At 38.3% G+C, this 14,460-nt stretch overlaps 1 protein-coding gene across 3 annotated transcripts in view; it reads right to left on the reverse strand.

Annotated features, from left to right (window-relative positions):
• Positions 1-517: 517 nt before the first annotated feature.
• The window catches only part of LOC129730831 (germinal center kinase 1), a 62,518-nt gene continuing 48,575 nt past the window's right edge, over positions 518-14,460 (reverse strand). For 2 of the 3 annotated variants that reach the window (XM_055690418.1, XM_055690417.1), the window contains exons 4-11: positions 9,608-9,736; positions 6,912-7,421; positions 6,706-6,851; positions 6,429-6,645; positions 4,055-4,384; positions 3,787-3,987; positions 3,548-3,726; positions 518-1,627 (exon numbers count right to left, since the gene is read on the reverse strand). In XM_055690418.1, the coding sequence (XP_055546393.1) occupies positions 1,585-1,627; positions 3,548-3,726; positions 3,787-3,987; positions 4,055-4,384; positions 6,429-6,645; positions 6,706-6,851; positions 6,912-7,421; positions 9,608-9,736 (1,755 nt within the window). In that variant the 3' untranslated portion in view covers positions 518-1,584. Of the gene's footprint in view, positions 2,476-3,547; positions 3,727-3,786; positions 3,988-4,054; positions 4,385-6,428; positions 6,646-6,705; positions 6,852-6,911; positions 7,422-9,607; positions 9,737-14,460 lie in introns of all 3 variants that reach the window. The other variant, XM_055690419.1, reaches the window with a different exon arrangement.

Raw genomic sequence — 14,460 nt, forward strand, 5'->3', positions numbered from 1 at the left:
CATTCGGCTCTGTGGAGTAACCGCTGATTTATCAAGAAAAATATACCGAGGTCTAATAACTATCTTGAAGCCAGGTGGTAGGTTGCTGTTGGGGTGCACCATGTTGGTTTGGCTCGTATGTTCAAAGAACTTTAGAGAGAACACCGGTAAACTAAAGGTACTGCAATATATGATACCCTACTCTACCAAAGTAATTCAGACTACGAAGAACTAAACAAACTAGGAGAAACTAAATAAACTAGGAGAAAGAAAAAATAAATAAAACAAACGCTTTAGAAAACAAGTTCATTCAATCAATGGCCTGGTGTTTCGCAGGAAATTATAAACCTGTGAAAAAAATAAATGGAGGTATTCCTCTTGATGAACGATAAACTTCACAAATAGTTCTCAAACCTGATTTGTGAAGAAAAAAAAAGTTCTCAAACTTGAGTGCAATTGGTTGCTTGTGTGTTGATTTCTCTATTGAACGCTCGTTGGACGTTTCAGGATATGTTCAGTGGTCAGGTAAACATTCGGATTTAACAATACTTTCTTGACGGGTGATTTTATTGTTTCTTCCCCCTTTCTTATCACGGCGCAATAATCTGTACTACTAAGCTCCCGGGGAACAACTTTTCTCAATTGGTTGGATTAGAAACCATCTCTAACACGTATTGAAACAACGTTTTCATTTATTATTATTTACCTTTGCGGGAAATTTCTGGAGCTTTCCGGGGGAGTTAGTCTGTCACTTCACTTTATACATGCTTCACTTGTGACAATGTGTGTATGTGTGTGTGTTAACAAGAATTTTAGTTTATTTGTTGCAATATCTATCCCAGCACTACTGTGTTTTGTTGATGTCTATTGATTTTTTTTGTTAATTTTAAACTGCATTAACTGCATACTTGGAACTGTTAGTTTCTGACATTTCCTGAAGTATATACTGTTATTGACGTTTGCCAAAGTTTAAAAGGAATCGCTCGCTTCGTATTCAAAATGTGAATTTTTCATTTAAATATACCTAGTTAAATTAGTATTATTCTGTGTGAAGCAGTTAAACACTACATATTATCCTTCCACTTCAGTGTGCGAAAAGCTCCCTCAGTTCAGGTATGCCTAATATTCACAGTGTCCTCTACACCACATAGTTTACAGTCATTGATACATACCGACGATATTACTTTCGCTTAAATTATTTAAACATATTCGTTTAGACTTCTGCTGCTACATATATTTTTTTTTACTCTGTAATAACCGTTGGATACGCGTTAAGCGGGACCAAAAGAATCAGATGGAGTCGAACGGTTTTGATACGTCGATAGCAAAAATGTTCAGGATTTCCATTTTTTCACGGTTGCAATAGGAAAACAAATTTCCGATCAACAAAAATGCAAAGCGTGATACAACAAACAGAAAGACAATCTCGTATTGGTAATGAACAAAAAAAAAAAATTGACTCGTCATGTGCGTATGAAGAACTTTCAAAAAGCAGCAACTAACGAAAGCGCACTGAACATGTGAAAACTTAATAATCATAGACGTTATTTTTAGGTTCAACAGATTGAGTCATAAAACACTGAGGGAATAAACAGTGGCCGCGTTCTAGTAAAGCACGGTCATCTTTGACGATGAAGCGGAAGTTCGTCTAGATAGGGAGAAATGTAAAATAATGAGTCAATAGGGTGTTCTTTGTAGTAAGCTTCGAGACATTCCTCTCTACTTAGCAAATTATATATGATTATGTATTAGAAGAAACAAACAATTTTCCGGTTAGCCAGCTATGGAAGGACGTCATTTGCATGCTATCGCAGATTTTTTAAAAGAGCTAAAACCTAGAAACAGAGATTTTTACACAATAGATATATACAGAAGGTAGCAGAATGTTTCGATTTTTTGTTGGAAAGTTATGTTTTTTTTTACAATAAGACAAAGGGCTGTATTATTTGCTTATGATAATGTTCGAAGATTGTTTCTTGCATTTGTTCGCAGTAACAGAACTAGCCGTGAATTTTCATATCACTAATATCTACTGCTGTATTGAAAATTAAAAAAGACATATTGTCATCAGTTGTCAGTACTATCGATTGTTTTTGAACCTTCGACTGTGTGGCGTACTAAGAAATGTTTTTTTTTCCGTTGAATGTTATAATCGGAATATAGGCAGTAATGATACAGAAACTAACATATTATTCATAGCTAACAGTCGAAGAAGATGGAGAATAAATATCTTCAAACATTTGGGAACAAAATTTATATACATTATTAGGAATTTATGTGTTTTTCTTTTGTTGAGCGCTCCAACGTTTGATTCTTTTGCGTGCTTGTTGGGTGGTACACTTGCTCGCAAGATGTCTACCAAATATTCTAAACTGATCGGAGTTTTTTTTTATAGGAATCCCACTTTCGAGGAAAATAGGAAGGGGCGCAATAGCACTTCACACTTTGAACCAAACACCGTTCGTATGCACATTTTATCGCTTCACTTTGGATTCTCTGTAAGAAAATTTGAGAACAAAAACAAGAAAAAAGGATGCCACATTGGAGAATAATATAATCCATCGTTTGCTGCTACCAAGAAGACGTGAGTGAGAATTAACCTTCACCAAATAGGAGTACGTAACTACTGATCGTAATACTAAAGTAAGTTCTATGTTTTATTAGTCCTCTTAGTGTGTGATTAAAACAAAAGATAACTATGCGACTTGAAAACTGAAAAGAGTCATACATCCTTCTGTAACTTAAAAGACAACAAAGCAATGCGTGTAATGATACATACATTATATTTATAAGTAGAAAGAAAAAAGTGGAATCAGTTTTTTTTTAAAAACCACCGCATTAGCCGTGAATATCTAACATTATCGTTAATTGTTGAAATTTATTTGTCGTCTAGAGAATATCAACTGTGACCAGTTTTTTAGCAACATAAGCTTTTAGGATGGTTGACACTTTGTATTTGCTTGCTTTTACATATTGGAAACGCTAACTGTGACAAAGCAGAGAAATAGTTGCTTTAATGGCAGTATGCAGGGAGTCAGAGTGAGATTTGAAAAATATTTCAATTATTTATCCATTAGATTAGGACTAAGCCACTTGAATTGGTGCCAAAGCAAAAAAAAATTATAAGTTTGACGTTTTGAAGACGTGTTAAGTGCTATGGAAGAAAAATGTAATCCGCCAAATATATTGATGCATAATCTTCAAGGGGAGCAATTTTATTTTGAAAGGTTGCAGATTATATGTAGTCTTATTAATTTGGCGTATCTTGGGGGGTACCACCTCAAACGGAAGTGTAAAATAGGTTGAAATGTTACTAATCAACACATTAGTATAAGGGATAGTAGGAACAAATACAGTGATAGTTTTAGGAAGTTTGAAAACAATAGAATTAAAGTTTAAATATTAAGCTAATAGCCTTCGTTCCCCTTTTTTCTAGTCAGCACCATATCAGTGCGTTATCATCACCACCGCCAATAACAAACAACAAAAACAATATTATATTCATCGTTAACAACCAGATGAATCACTGCCATCACCGTGCTTTCGCTATTAATCGAGCAGCACCTACCGCGTTACTTTGTCTATAAGCGTATTGATCCGGGTTTCGGAAAATCCGGGTACGAGTTTGTGGATGATTTCCTTCACAAACAGATCGTTCACCCCGGGGCATGTCAGTTCGGCTTTCTCAAACGCTAGCCGCAGGTCGCTAATCTCGACGTTGCTCGAGCTGGAATAACTTCGCTGCATCTGAAAAAGACAACATGCTGTTTATACGTTTCTGTTGTTAGGATAATAACAAACTCTTACCTCCGAAAGCAGCGGGAATATTATCGACTTCAAACAACCACTGTTTGTTCGGCTCTTGGAGTTGTTATTCACATTCGTAATACTGTTACTTCTGGGATTACCATTGCTGTGACTGGTTTCACGTTCTCGTTCTCGCTCTCGTTCCCGCTCTCGTCGCAAACTGCTGACTTTTTCCTCTGTATCACCTCGATGGTTGGAAACCTAACATGTCAAAACATAAATTAGCGTTCTGATAAATTTCATAAAAATTTTCGTCATAGAAACAAACCTCTTTTGAACCTCTTCTCTCCTTATTTTCCCGCTCAGATTCCTTTTCCCGTTCCCGTTCCCTTTCTCTGTCTCTTTCACGTTCTCGCTCACGTTGCTCTATTCGGTCTCGTTCCCGTTCCTTTTCGCTGTCCCTCTGCCGCTCGAGACTGGCCCGTTCGTTCGGATAGTGACCGATCTCCTTTTGGGGTGACACTGGCTCCCGGTCGGACGAACTTGTCTGCTGCTGCTGTTGCTGCTTCCGGTTGTTGCTGTTAGAATTGCTATTGGAAGAAATAAGCGCCGACGAAGTGGTCTGCGGCTGGTGTGATGGCGACGTGGGCGTTCGTGGCTGTTGAAGAAGGGAAGAACCATTAATGATGGTAGTTGTTTTCAACATATTCGAAAACATGGGCTTTGCTAAAAGAAAGGATAGGGTTCCAATTTTATGATTTTGATTTGATTGGTTTATTCCACTACAATTATATCGGTTAAAAGGTTTTTTTTATTGATTTGAAAATATTGTAAATGTGTTTCTTTGTTCATATCAATGATTTCTTTTTGAATTTATCATCTATTCAATAGATTCAGATTATTCAGTTTTCTTATAAATACTTTAATGCGCAGCGTGAGCCCCGTAATTGCTCGATACATTATCAGCTTGCTGCGGAGACTGTGTCATGTTCCGACAGCGGATAGCAGTACATAGGTTTTTTGCACTTAATAAGATTTGAAGTTTTACCTGCATTTACTATTGACAACGTGGAATGAGAAGCATGCACTTGAGCACTTGATATTGACAACGTGGAACGAGAACGTCTAGTTCTGATGACAGTTGGAAGTACAATAAATATTTATTGATGGCTCTTTCGGTAATAGATTGCTCTGATAGACTCAGCTGCTCATCAGATTTGCTGTAGTTCAGCGAAACAACCTTCCGGTCTAGCACATCATGTATAAAATGGTGCCGGATGTGCTTCGTTCGAGGTTTGTATCCGTCGTTTTTCGCAATGTAGATCGTACTCTGGTTATTTGGTGATTTGAGCGGGCTGTTTGACTGAACTGCGACACCAGGCCTAGCCACCATGGCCAAAGATCTATGTGTTTCGCTTTGCAGGTTGATAGTGACACGATGGCTTGTAGTCCACAGCTCCAAGATACTGCTTCGCCTTGCATGACACTTGTTATCCACTTGTTGAGCGTCTGTCGTCGAAATCCGACACCTAATCCGCATGGAAATGAGTTTGAAACGCCGGTCACAGAATACTACAACATCATCTGCGATGTACTTTTGAATTTCCGGAAAATATGTACGACGGCTTTCCAGTGTTTCAATCCGCAATCCGTGTTGAATCGGTTAGATTAACGGCGAAAAAGATGCCTGGTCTGGTGCACTGTGCCAGGTACAAACACGGTATGGAATTACTTTCATCCGTTCAACCTCTTCCGGTGTTTTCAGTGCTAGCTCGTCAGTATCTATTATGTATTATATTTTTTCGCTTTTTGATTTTAAATTTTGTTCAAATTTAGTAAATATATCTGTCTGATTATTCAGTTGTTATTCCGCATAATACATTCCGCATAATTTTAACTTTTCCACATATTTTGGAGTTTTGTTTATAGAACTTGATCAAATTTTGACCGAACAAGTAATGCAGTTACAATTTAGCAATTTGGTTGAAATTTTTCAATTTAAAATCTTTTCAATTTGCTCGCTGATGACTACTTTATTCCACTAATTTTGTATCATTGTGAAATCTCTGTTGGACATATATACAGTAACTGTTCGCTAACTGGACACGTTTTAACAGGGCTTCTTTTTAACTGGGTGCTCGCTAACTAGGAGAATTCCCAAGTAAAAAGACAACAAACGTCAAATATCAAAACGAACGGAGGGCAAGTGGATCAAACATTATACATAAAATCGAAGTTTTTCTAATCGAACATATTTAAAATACCAAAACAAAAGTGTACCTAATAAATGTACTCGCTGAATAAAAACAAAGTTTATGGCTTTTATTTAGGAAATAAATAAGCATAACCGGTGACCAACTTGAGAACGAAAATCTTTTACGAAATTATCGTGAAATAGCATTATTCATCGAAATCCCTTGTGGCATTGACATGATAACCCGGTTAGCGAGCCGATTTCAATAACTGGGAAATGCTCGTCGCCCAGTCAACGAAAATTTACTGTTTTCTAAATTCACGCCAATCGAATTGGAATTTCGCAAAAAATATTCAAGTGAGATCCACGAGTTACAATACATTCATAACGAGCTAATTCAAATTTCTCAGTCTTGGATAAGAGAGCTAGTATTTGTGGAGTAGAATCCTGTCTTTGCCAGGTTATGTTATAAACAGTAGGGCCCAGGATTTTGTAAGAAGCCACCTACCTGACTTGATTTCTGCTGATTAAGATTGTAGTCCCGATCTCGGTCTCGATCCCTCGCGTTGGCCATACCCATCATACTATTGCTGGTACCGTTGTGCTTGACTGGCGATCCTAGCGTTTCGTCCATAGCGTTAATTTTGTTAAAATTGTTGAAGTGCATTCCCTTGACCGTCATGATCCATGGTTCGTCCAGGTCACTGTCCGGTTTGGATTCCTCACTGAAACGTAATTAAATTTTTAGCTTGATGATCTATTTTAGAATAGTTACAGCTACTTACGAGTCTGAATTCTCTGATTCAGTTTCGCTTTCTTCGCCTTTTTGTGATTTCCACTTCTTGTACCGATCTATCAAATCGATCAGGTATGCGTTCTTTTTCGCTTTTTTAATGAACGGGAATTTCAGTAGCTCTTTCGCCGTTGGTCTCTGCAAAATAGTCACATCGATGCAAAACAAATAATTCTTATTAAACAAAGTCATACTCACATTCTCAGGGTCTTTATTTAGGCACGCTTCAACAAAATCTTTGAATGGCTTGGTGTAGCTACCGGTCAGCTGCGGGGGATTATTTTTCGGAATAAGAAACAACACTCTCATCGGGTGCAGTTCCGAATTGGGTGGTTCCCCTTTGGCTAGTTCAATTGCAGTTATCCCCAATGACCAGATGTCCGCTTTGCTGTCGTACATGGACTGCTTGATGACCTCCGGTGCCATCCAGAAAGGCGTACCCACGAAAGTGTTTCGTTTCGAGGTCGTATTAGTGAGCTGCCCTGCCACGCCAAAATCCGCCAGCTTCACGTCGCCGAGTTCGCTCAGAAGTACGTTGGCCGCTTTGATATCACGGTGCAGCTTTCGCTCCGAGTGCAGGTAGTCCAGACCTTTCAGGACCTCCCGCAGGATGATGGCAATGTGCATTTCCTCGAACAGACCGGCCTTCATCAAGTCCAGGGCCGACCCACCGCCGAGATATTCCATGATGATCCATAGCTTTGTACCCTGGATCGGAAAAGAGAGAGAAAAAAAAACACATCTTCTATGAATAAAAATACACATTGCTTTTCTAAGCAGGAATGCACATTGAGTCAGCAACAATGAGATCATCGAAAGCAATCTAAATTCTGTTCGTCACTCAAGGGCGCAATATCGGGGAAAGGATGCACTTCTCTTCTTACATCCGGCTTGTGATGAAAACACTCTACTCAATGTTTCTTCAGATAGTCCGACGACGACGCCAAGTGGAGAGGCAAGAAAACGGCGAATCACCATCCTTCAAGTGGCGTCATAGCAAAGATGACAACCACCGTGCATAGCTATCAACAGTGGAATCTGCCTAGGATATTATATGGTTGCGGTCATGATAGCTAAGAAGTCAGAAAAAGCAAAGTATTTAAGAGCCGTTCTGGTCATTCTGGATAGAATGAAATATTACCAGAAAACATCGATAAGAGGTAAGAAAACACAAAGACCAATATGTTTGCAAACTTTCATAGTGAAGATATTTAAATTTCCAACGATAAATCGTTCCAAAGAAAAGGTATCAAAAGTTCAGAAAACGATTATTTCTACTGGTTTGACGACAAATATTGCAAATAAGTAGAACGATGATAAATTTTATTTGGTATTCTTAACCGCATTTAAAATAAACTTAAGTATTCAAAAAATAAATAGTATTCAACTAAGTGTGTTCTATTCGAGTGGATAGCGGTTTATGCTATATATTAAGTCAAAGCAGACACCAGCCTAAAAATATAACCCGAAGACAATGCGACAATAAAAACAATTGCTTCCGATTAGGGAATGAATAAAAATTTATTTACTCTTCCCGATTTGAATCAGCAAAGCACGTTGAACGGAACGGTTCAAATAAACTGCTTTCGAAACAAACGGAAACTAAACTGATTACCGCCCAATCAGGTGGAATGAGGTGACACTTCCAGCGTGGCACGGACGCTGTTGGGGTGATTTTAAATGTAAAACCCGCGTGATGGTGAGAGTGATTCAATTGAAACAGCTGTGCTGGGGAGCAGACTAAATACAGCTCGTATAACTAGGTCAACTCGGAACGGTGCGACGACTGTTTCTTATTACTCTAACTGTTGTCGGCCCCGCTGTTGACAATTGTCGATCATGGTAATGACGAGAACCCGCATAGCGGAAAGAAAAACAAAAACGAGTCATTGAATAATTATAAAGTCTACAGTATTTGAAGTCAATATAATTCTAAACAATCAATGGAATAATAGTAGGGAACTATAAAAACATGACAAAATTTTAACTGCCTTCGAGTTATTCTTGAAGAACGTATAAAATATAGAAAAAATTTAAATGTAACACGCAGAAATTTGAAAACTCAAATTAAAATTTACAGTTATGTAATTGTAAGAATTCTTTCTGCCTTGTTGGAATAATCAAGATTGTGTACGGTGCAACAATCTTAGCTAAGCTACTATTTTCAATGAATCTTCGACGGTTGAACTTAACGCTGCTACGAGAAATTACCGAATAGCATTCCGCCGCGGCACGCCGTGTACATAAAATTCAATTCTCTTCGCTGTCTATTGGAATGATTTTGCCTTTTGTGACACTTTCTCGTGTTGCCTATTCACAGAAATTCTTACAGAGTTATTGAAGTTGGTTATCAAAGCACATTTTGTCAAGAGGCTTCTCTGACGGTAGTGTAGAGAATGGAAACTGCTTGAGATACTAAAGTTCATATAAATTACCTACAGCCTGCAAACAGCTTGTCTGAAATGCCATAGCGCTACAACATAGCAACATTGCCGATGTTGGTTGCACAAAACAAACAGCCATGCTACATACCCGTATGTATGTCGCTGCAGAAATGTTTTTGAAGCAAAAGGCCGCGCACCGGAAAGGTAGAAGACAATGAATGTTTAAGTGACGACGTGATTTGAACGTGATTGATGGTGACATTCTTTTTATCGCAAAATACCACAACGCGTAGGCGTTTGTGTACTAAACAGGTAAAATGTCATCGGTCGCTTCACGATGGATGACGCTGAACAAGCGCGACAAACATGTTTTCTTCACGTCGATTAGAATTCGATTCGATTCACGAAATTAGACATTTTTGACATTTCGAAGCACTCTACGAGTGCAGGTCATATTTTTCTTGAAGTTTTTTTTTTTTGTAGGATAGGAAAGTGCACAAGTTCGCTTACCTTAAGATATGATCCGAAGTATTTCGTGACGAAAGGAGAGTCACATTGTGATAGCACCATAATTTCCTGCTGTATGTCTTCGATTTCATCTTCAGCTTCTTCTAAGTCGATTATTTTGATTGCCACAACCTGAAAAAAAGAAGAAAACGATGTCAACATGTGTTATACTATCCCTTTGTAAATCGAGCCCGAAGAACAAATCTACTTGGTTATTGTAGAACAGTATTTGAAGGGAAACTCCAAAGAAACATGTTGTAATAGTGCCATGTTTGGCTGGATTTATACTTAATTGGAAAAGTTAACAGTTGCAATTGAACGGATTAATCATCTAATGATCGGTTCTAGCTGTGTCCCCTGTAAAGGATGGTGAAGAGATGTTACTGTTTGTTGGTGCCAATAATAGCCCATAATTTTGATGACAACTTTTCTTTTGACAGAATCATGATAGCTTTACCTTACTTTCAACGACAAGAAACAACAATAAATAAGTTCAGAACGAATCCGAAAAATTTTAAAGTCGAAGTGTGTTGGAGCCACAAATGGCCGACTTCGAGTCATCACGTGATCGGCTTCGAATTTTGAAAGGCATTCCCCTAGGTAAAGTCAATGTCTCACTGGCGAAGACATATCCTCATCTTTGTTATGGTGATTGTGACAGTGTTTTCCCAGGTAACGCATTAACTGGGTATATCCGAGTCTTGTGCCTTTGAAAATTCGTAGTCGGCCACGTAGTGGATTCTACACACTACAACCTTAATCTTGACTAGAGATGACAAAAAAAACAGATTATATCATTGTGATTTAATCAAGTTTTGGATGATTTATTAGCATTAATTAAATCATAGCTAAGTTTATGTTACAGTGTCATCGTTTAACTAAAAGAGTTTCACTAAGATATTGCAATGAGGTTTAATTCATTTAGAATCCTGAATTACTGTTCATTTTTAGCAGCGTCGTGCTATGTCAGGCGTACGCGTAACTGCAATCTTTTGACATTTTGATCTTTTGGTAAGAATTTCAGGTAGACTTGTTTTGTTATGAAAATGTTGTGCAGGGTGGAAACTGAGAAAAGAATTTTGGACACCCCCATTAATCACCGAAAGTGGTTAAATGGACCGGGTATGATGTGCTGAAACGTTCCCGTGACATACAACTGGTCGGCGTACAGCCAAACCGAACCAAGCGCCAAAAACATTGTTTTCAGTTATCGGCGTTAATAGTTCAACCATGCCGTATGTTTCAAGCAAGCTGCAACAGAGATTTTTTGCTATAATATAGATGAATTATGATTATGAATAGATCATAAATGTTAACATCCCTTAATAACTGAATTTTAAAAATATGGTGCTTGGTTCGGTCCAATTGTTGTTCGGATGGCTCAGAGGACGCGTTTTAGTGGAACTTACAGGACGTTGAAGCAAAATCTGGAGGCTAAAAAAAGCAAATATAACAATTACGAAGGAAGCATGCTGATGAATTAAGGAACGTACGTGATGATGGATTTTTGACAATTCCCAAAGGTGAAATTCTAGGAGGACGCTACTAGCGGAAATGTTTTTAGCAAATTTAAGTGTGTTTTCGCTCATAAACATGCCAGGAAGTTCTTGATTTGGTAAGAGATTTGCATCAATGAACTCGAAAATGTATTGGAAGTGCCTGCAGGAACGCTTGGCCAAATTTACCATGTTGCCGAGTACATCAGTGGTACCGCGACAATGGGTTCGATTACATTGAAAAAGACCTTAATCCTCCCAATTTTCTCCATTTCCGCCTAACCGAAAACCATTGGATAATTGTTAAGTAGAAATTAAAGAAGAGTGTTGAAATGACTCGGGATGCTACAGAAGAAGAGTACGAAAATTCATTAAAACTGTAGTGTTGTGTTGTAACAATTTTCATGATTCCTTTCTGAGAGAACTACAAATATTTACATTCCGATGTGAGGATAAAAGGTACAAAACTTTCAACTAATACCGAGATACAGCTGGATTGTGATGGAGACTTATGTTTAAAAGTTTAGTAACGTAATATTAATGTTAAAACTTTAGGGGTTTTTGTTCTGAAATATCGGTTGTATGAAGCTAAACTAAACTCTACGAATCTCTCAAAATCATCCTCATGTTGTACAGATTCAATAAGATTTTGTGCATATTTTCTAGAGTCTCTTTATACACAATTAAATAGAATGGTCGGTGTGCGACCATTTACACCGGTGGAAAATTCTCTGCAGCAGCTTGCAGAAAACATATCGGATGGTTAAAAGCCTCAGAAAATTCAGAGATTTTACATCGGGAAATGTCTTATCCAGCCAATCAGAATCAGAACCACGAGAAACATGCATAAAATCCGATTTATGTTAAGAAAAATTGAGTTAATCTGACGAGAGGTTCCACAATAGGGATGGGGTCCACTATAGGTTAATTCATCCTACAATCCCATAGTGGACCACTCGTCAGATTAACTAGATTTCTTTTGACATATAGTAAATCGAAATATATAAATATTTCTCGTGATGCTGATGCAAATTGACTGGATGAGGTATTTCGCGATGGAATATTTCTCTCGAGTTTTCGCATTAATTGAGTTAATGTCGCGGGTGGTTTACTATAGGAAAGAGGTCCACTATATGTTAATGCACCCTAAATCAGAAACCTAACGGATTCCCATTGCTTGATATCATTTAGGGTAGAACTACCTTGAATGGACCACTTCCTTCGGTGGACCATCGTGACGGTTTATTCTTTCAATGTTTCTCGTGATTCGAATGCAGATTAGCTGATAAGATAGAGTAAGTTAACCTATTTTGTTCCTGTATGGACTTCCTCACTGCGACCAGAATCGTAGATCTATTGTGAGATATGCCCGAGTGTCTGCTGTATCCTGCACTTCTATTATTAGCAATACCACTATTGAGAAAGTGGCATGCTTATTATTATTGTTTTATCAGTGCTTGTGTGTAATGTGATACTCTTCCTTTCACCCGCTTACTGTTCTACTATACCGACACTCGTTCCTCTTGCCAAATATCACCAATTATAATAACCTGGAGAAGTTTCGTCGTGCGTCTTTCTGGTCAGTTTAATTAATAAGAGGGACTTATGTTTTTGTTAAGAGGAAGTCACGCAAAGGTGACATAGATTTTAGCGTAAAGGAAGGACAAGTGGTGGGGAGCCTGAGAATGAACCCATACTTAAAGTCCAGTTTTGACATCGAATGGCTTGATTCTACTAAGATTCGAACCCACGACCGTTCGCTTGACAAACCGGACTCTGTAACCTTGCGGCTACGCAGCTCCCCTATAGTAGACCCCATTCCTATGGCGGACCACCCTCCAGGATAACTCAATTTATGTGTGAATTTGAGGGATTTTCAGAAAACATCCATCGGAAATCAACTTATAGAGCCATTCAGCATCACAAACATTTATAAATTCCGATATATGTTGACAGAAATTGAGTCGGGTGGTCCACTATAGGTTAATAAAGCGAAGGGGTCCACTTAGGTTAATTTACCCTATTTCCCAATGGAAGTTTTCTGTAGCTTTCGAGTTTTCGCATAAATTGAGTTAATCTGATCGGTGGCCCACTAGTGAACGTGGTCCATCTAAGATAGTTTATCCTATTTTGAAAGCTAGAATAAATTTACCTATAGTAGACCACTTTCCTATAGTGGACCACCCACCAGGTTAATTCAATTTATACGAAAATTCGAGGAATTTTAAGGAAACTTTCATCTTGAAACATTTTATCCAGCCAATCTGCATCATAAACCTTTATAAATTCCAATTCATCTTAAGAAAAATTAATGTTATCTGACGGATGGTCCACTATAGGGTAATATAGTAAGGGGGTCTACTATAGGTTAATTTACCCTAATTGGAATTTTTAAATGTTAAGATGCAAATTGGCTGGATAATAGGGTAATTTAACCTATAGTGGATCGCTTTCCTGTAGTGGATCAACTCAATTTATGGGGAATCTCGAGGGATTTTCAAAAAACATCCATCGGAAAACATCTTATCCAGCCAATCAGCATTACAAACATTTATAAATTCCAATTTTTGTTAAGAGAAATCGAGTTAATCTTACCGTGGTCCACTATAGCTTTATTTACCCGATGTTTCCCGGTGAAAGTTTTCTGAAAATTATCTAACTTTTGTCACATTATAGGCCCAGACAAACTCTATGGTAATACAGTAACAAAGTGCAGTTTTTCGTCAAGTCTCAAATAGTGAACAATGAGCATCGAGAAAATAAAGATGCCTCTGAATCAATCCGGGGACGCATGGTTCATTCCTGTCCAAGAAAAAGTTCAACAAACAGTGCAGAATACCACGGAGCAACAGGAAGCAACTCAAGAACGCCTTGACGAGCCAATGATAAAGGGCATATACATTAGCAATACGGCTAAACTACACGAAGCCATCGAAGAAGGACGATTCTGAAGTCCAGTGTTATAAGTACGAAAAGCTTGGACAATATGCTTCGGAATGCCAGCAGCGGCAACAAAAATCTATGAACCGATAGGACGAAAAGAACTCTGCAAATAGGAAGTTGGCTAAAGTCGACGATGGCGATGAAATGGCCACGAAGTACACAAAAATAGTGGATCCTTTATTCTGGAGCTGGTCACATATGCAGGCAGGAGAGGAGTTTAGTCAATGCAGAGCAAGTGTCAAAATTCGTCTATGTATGTGGCGGACGCAACCGAGTTGGCCGTTGTTTCAGAACCTACTGTCTGTTAGTCGTGTCTGCAAGAAGGAATACGTCGTTCAAAAGCCAGTCGTGTCAAATGGTGCATTGGGCCACCGGGGATGTCTTTGCCATAGGACGAGAGACGAACGGTCTTCACAG

Source organism: Wyeomyia smithii, chromosome 3 (genome assembly GCF_029784165.1).
Source record: "Wyeomyia smithii strain HCP4-BCI-WySm-NY-G18 chromosome 3, ASM2978416v1, whole genome shotgun sequence".
Classification (NCBI taxonomy): Eukaryota; Metazoa; Arthropoda; class Insecta; order Diptera; family Culicidae; genus Wyeomyia; species Wyeomyia smithii.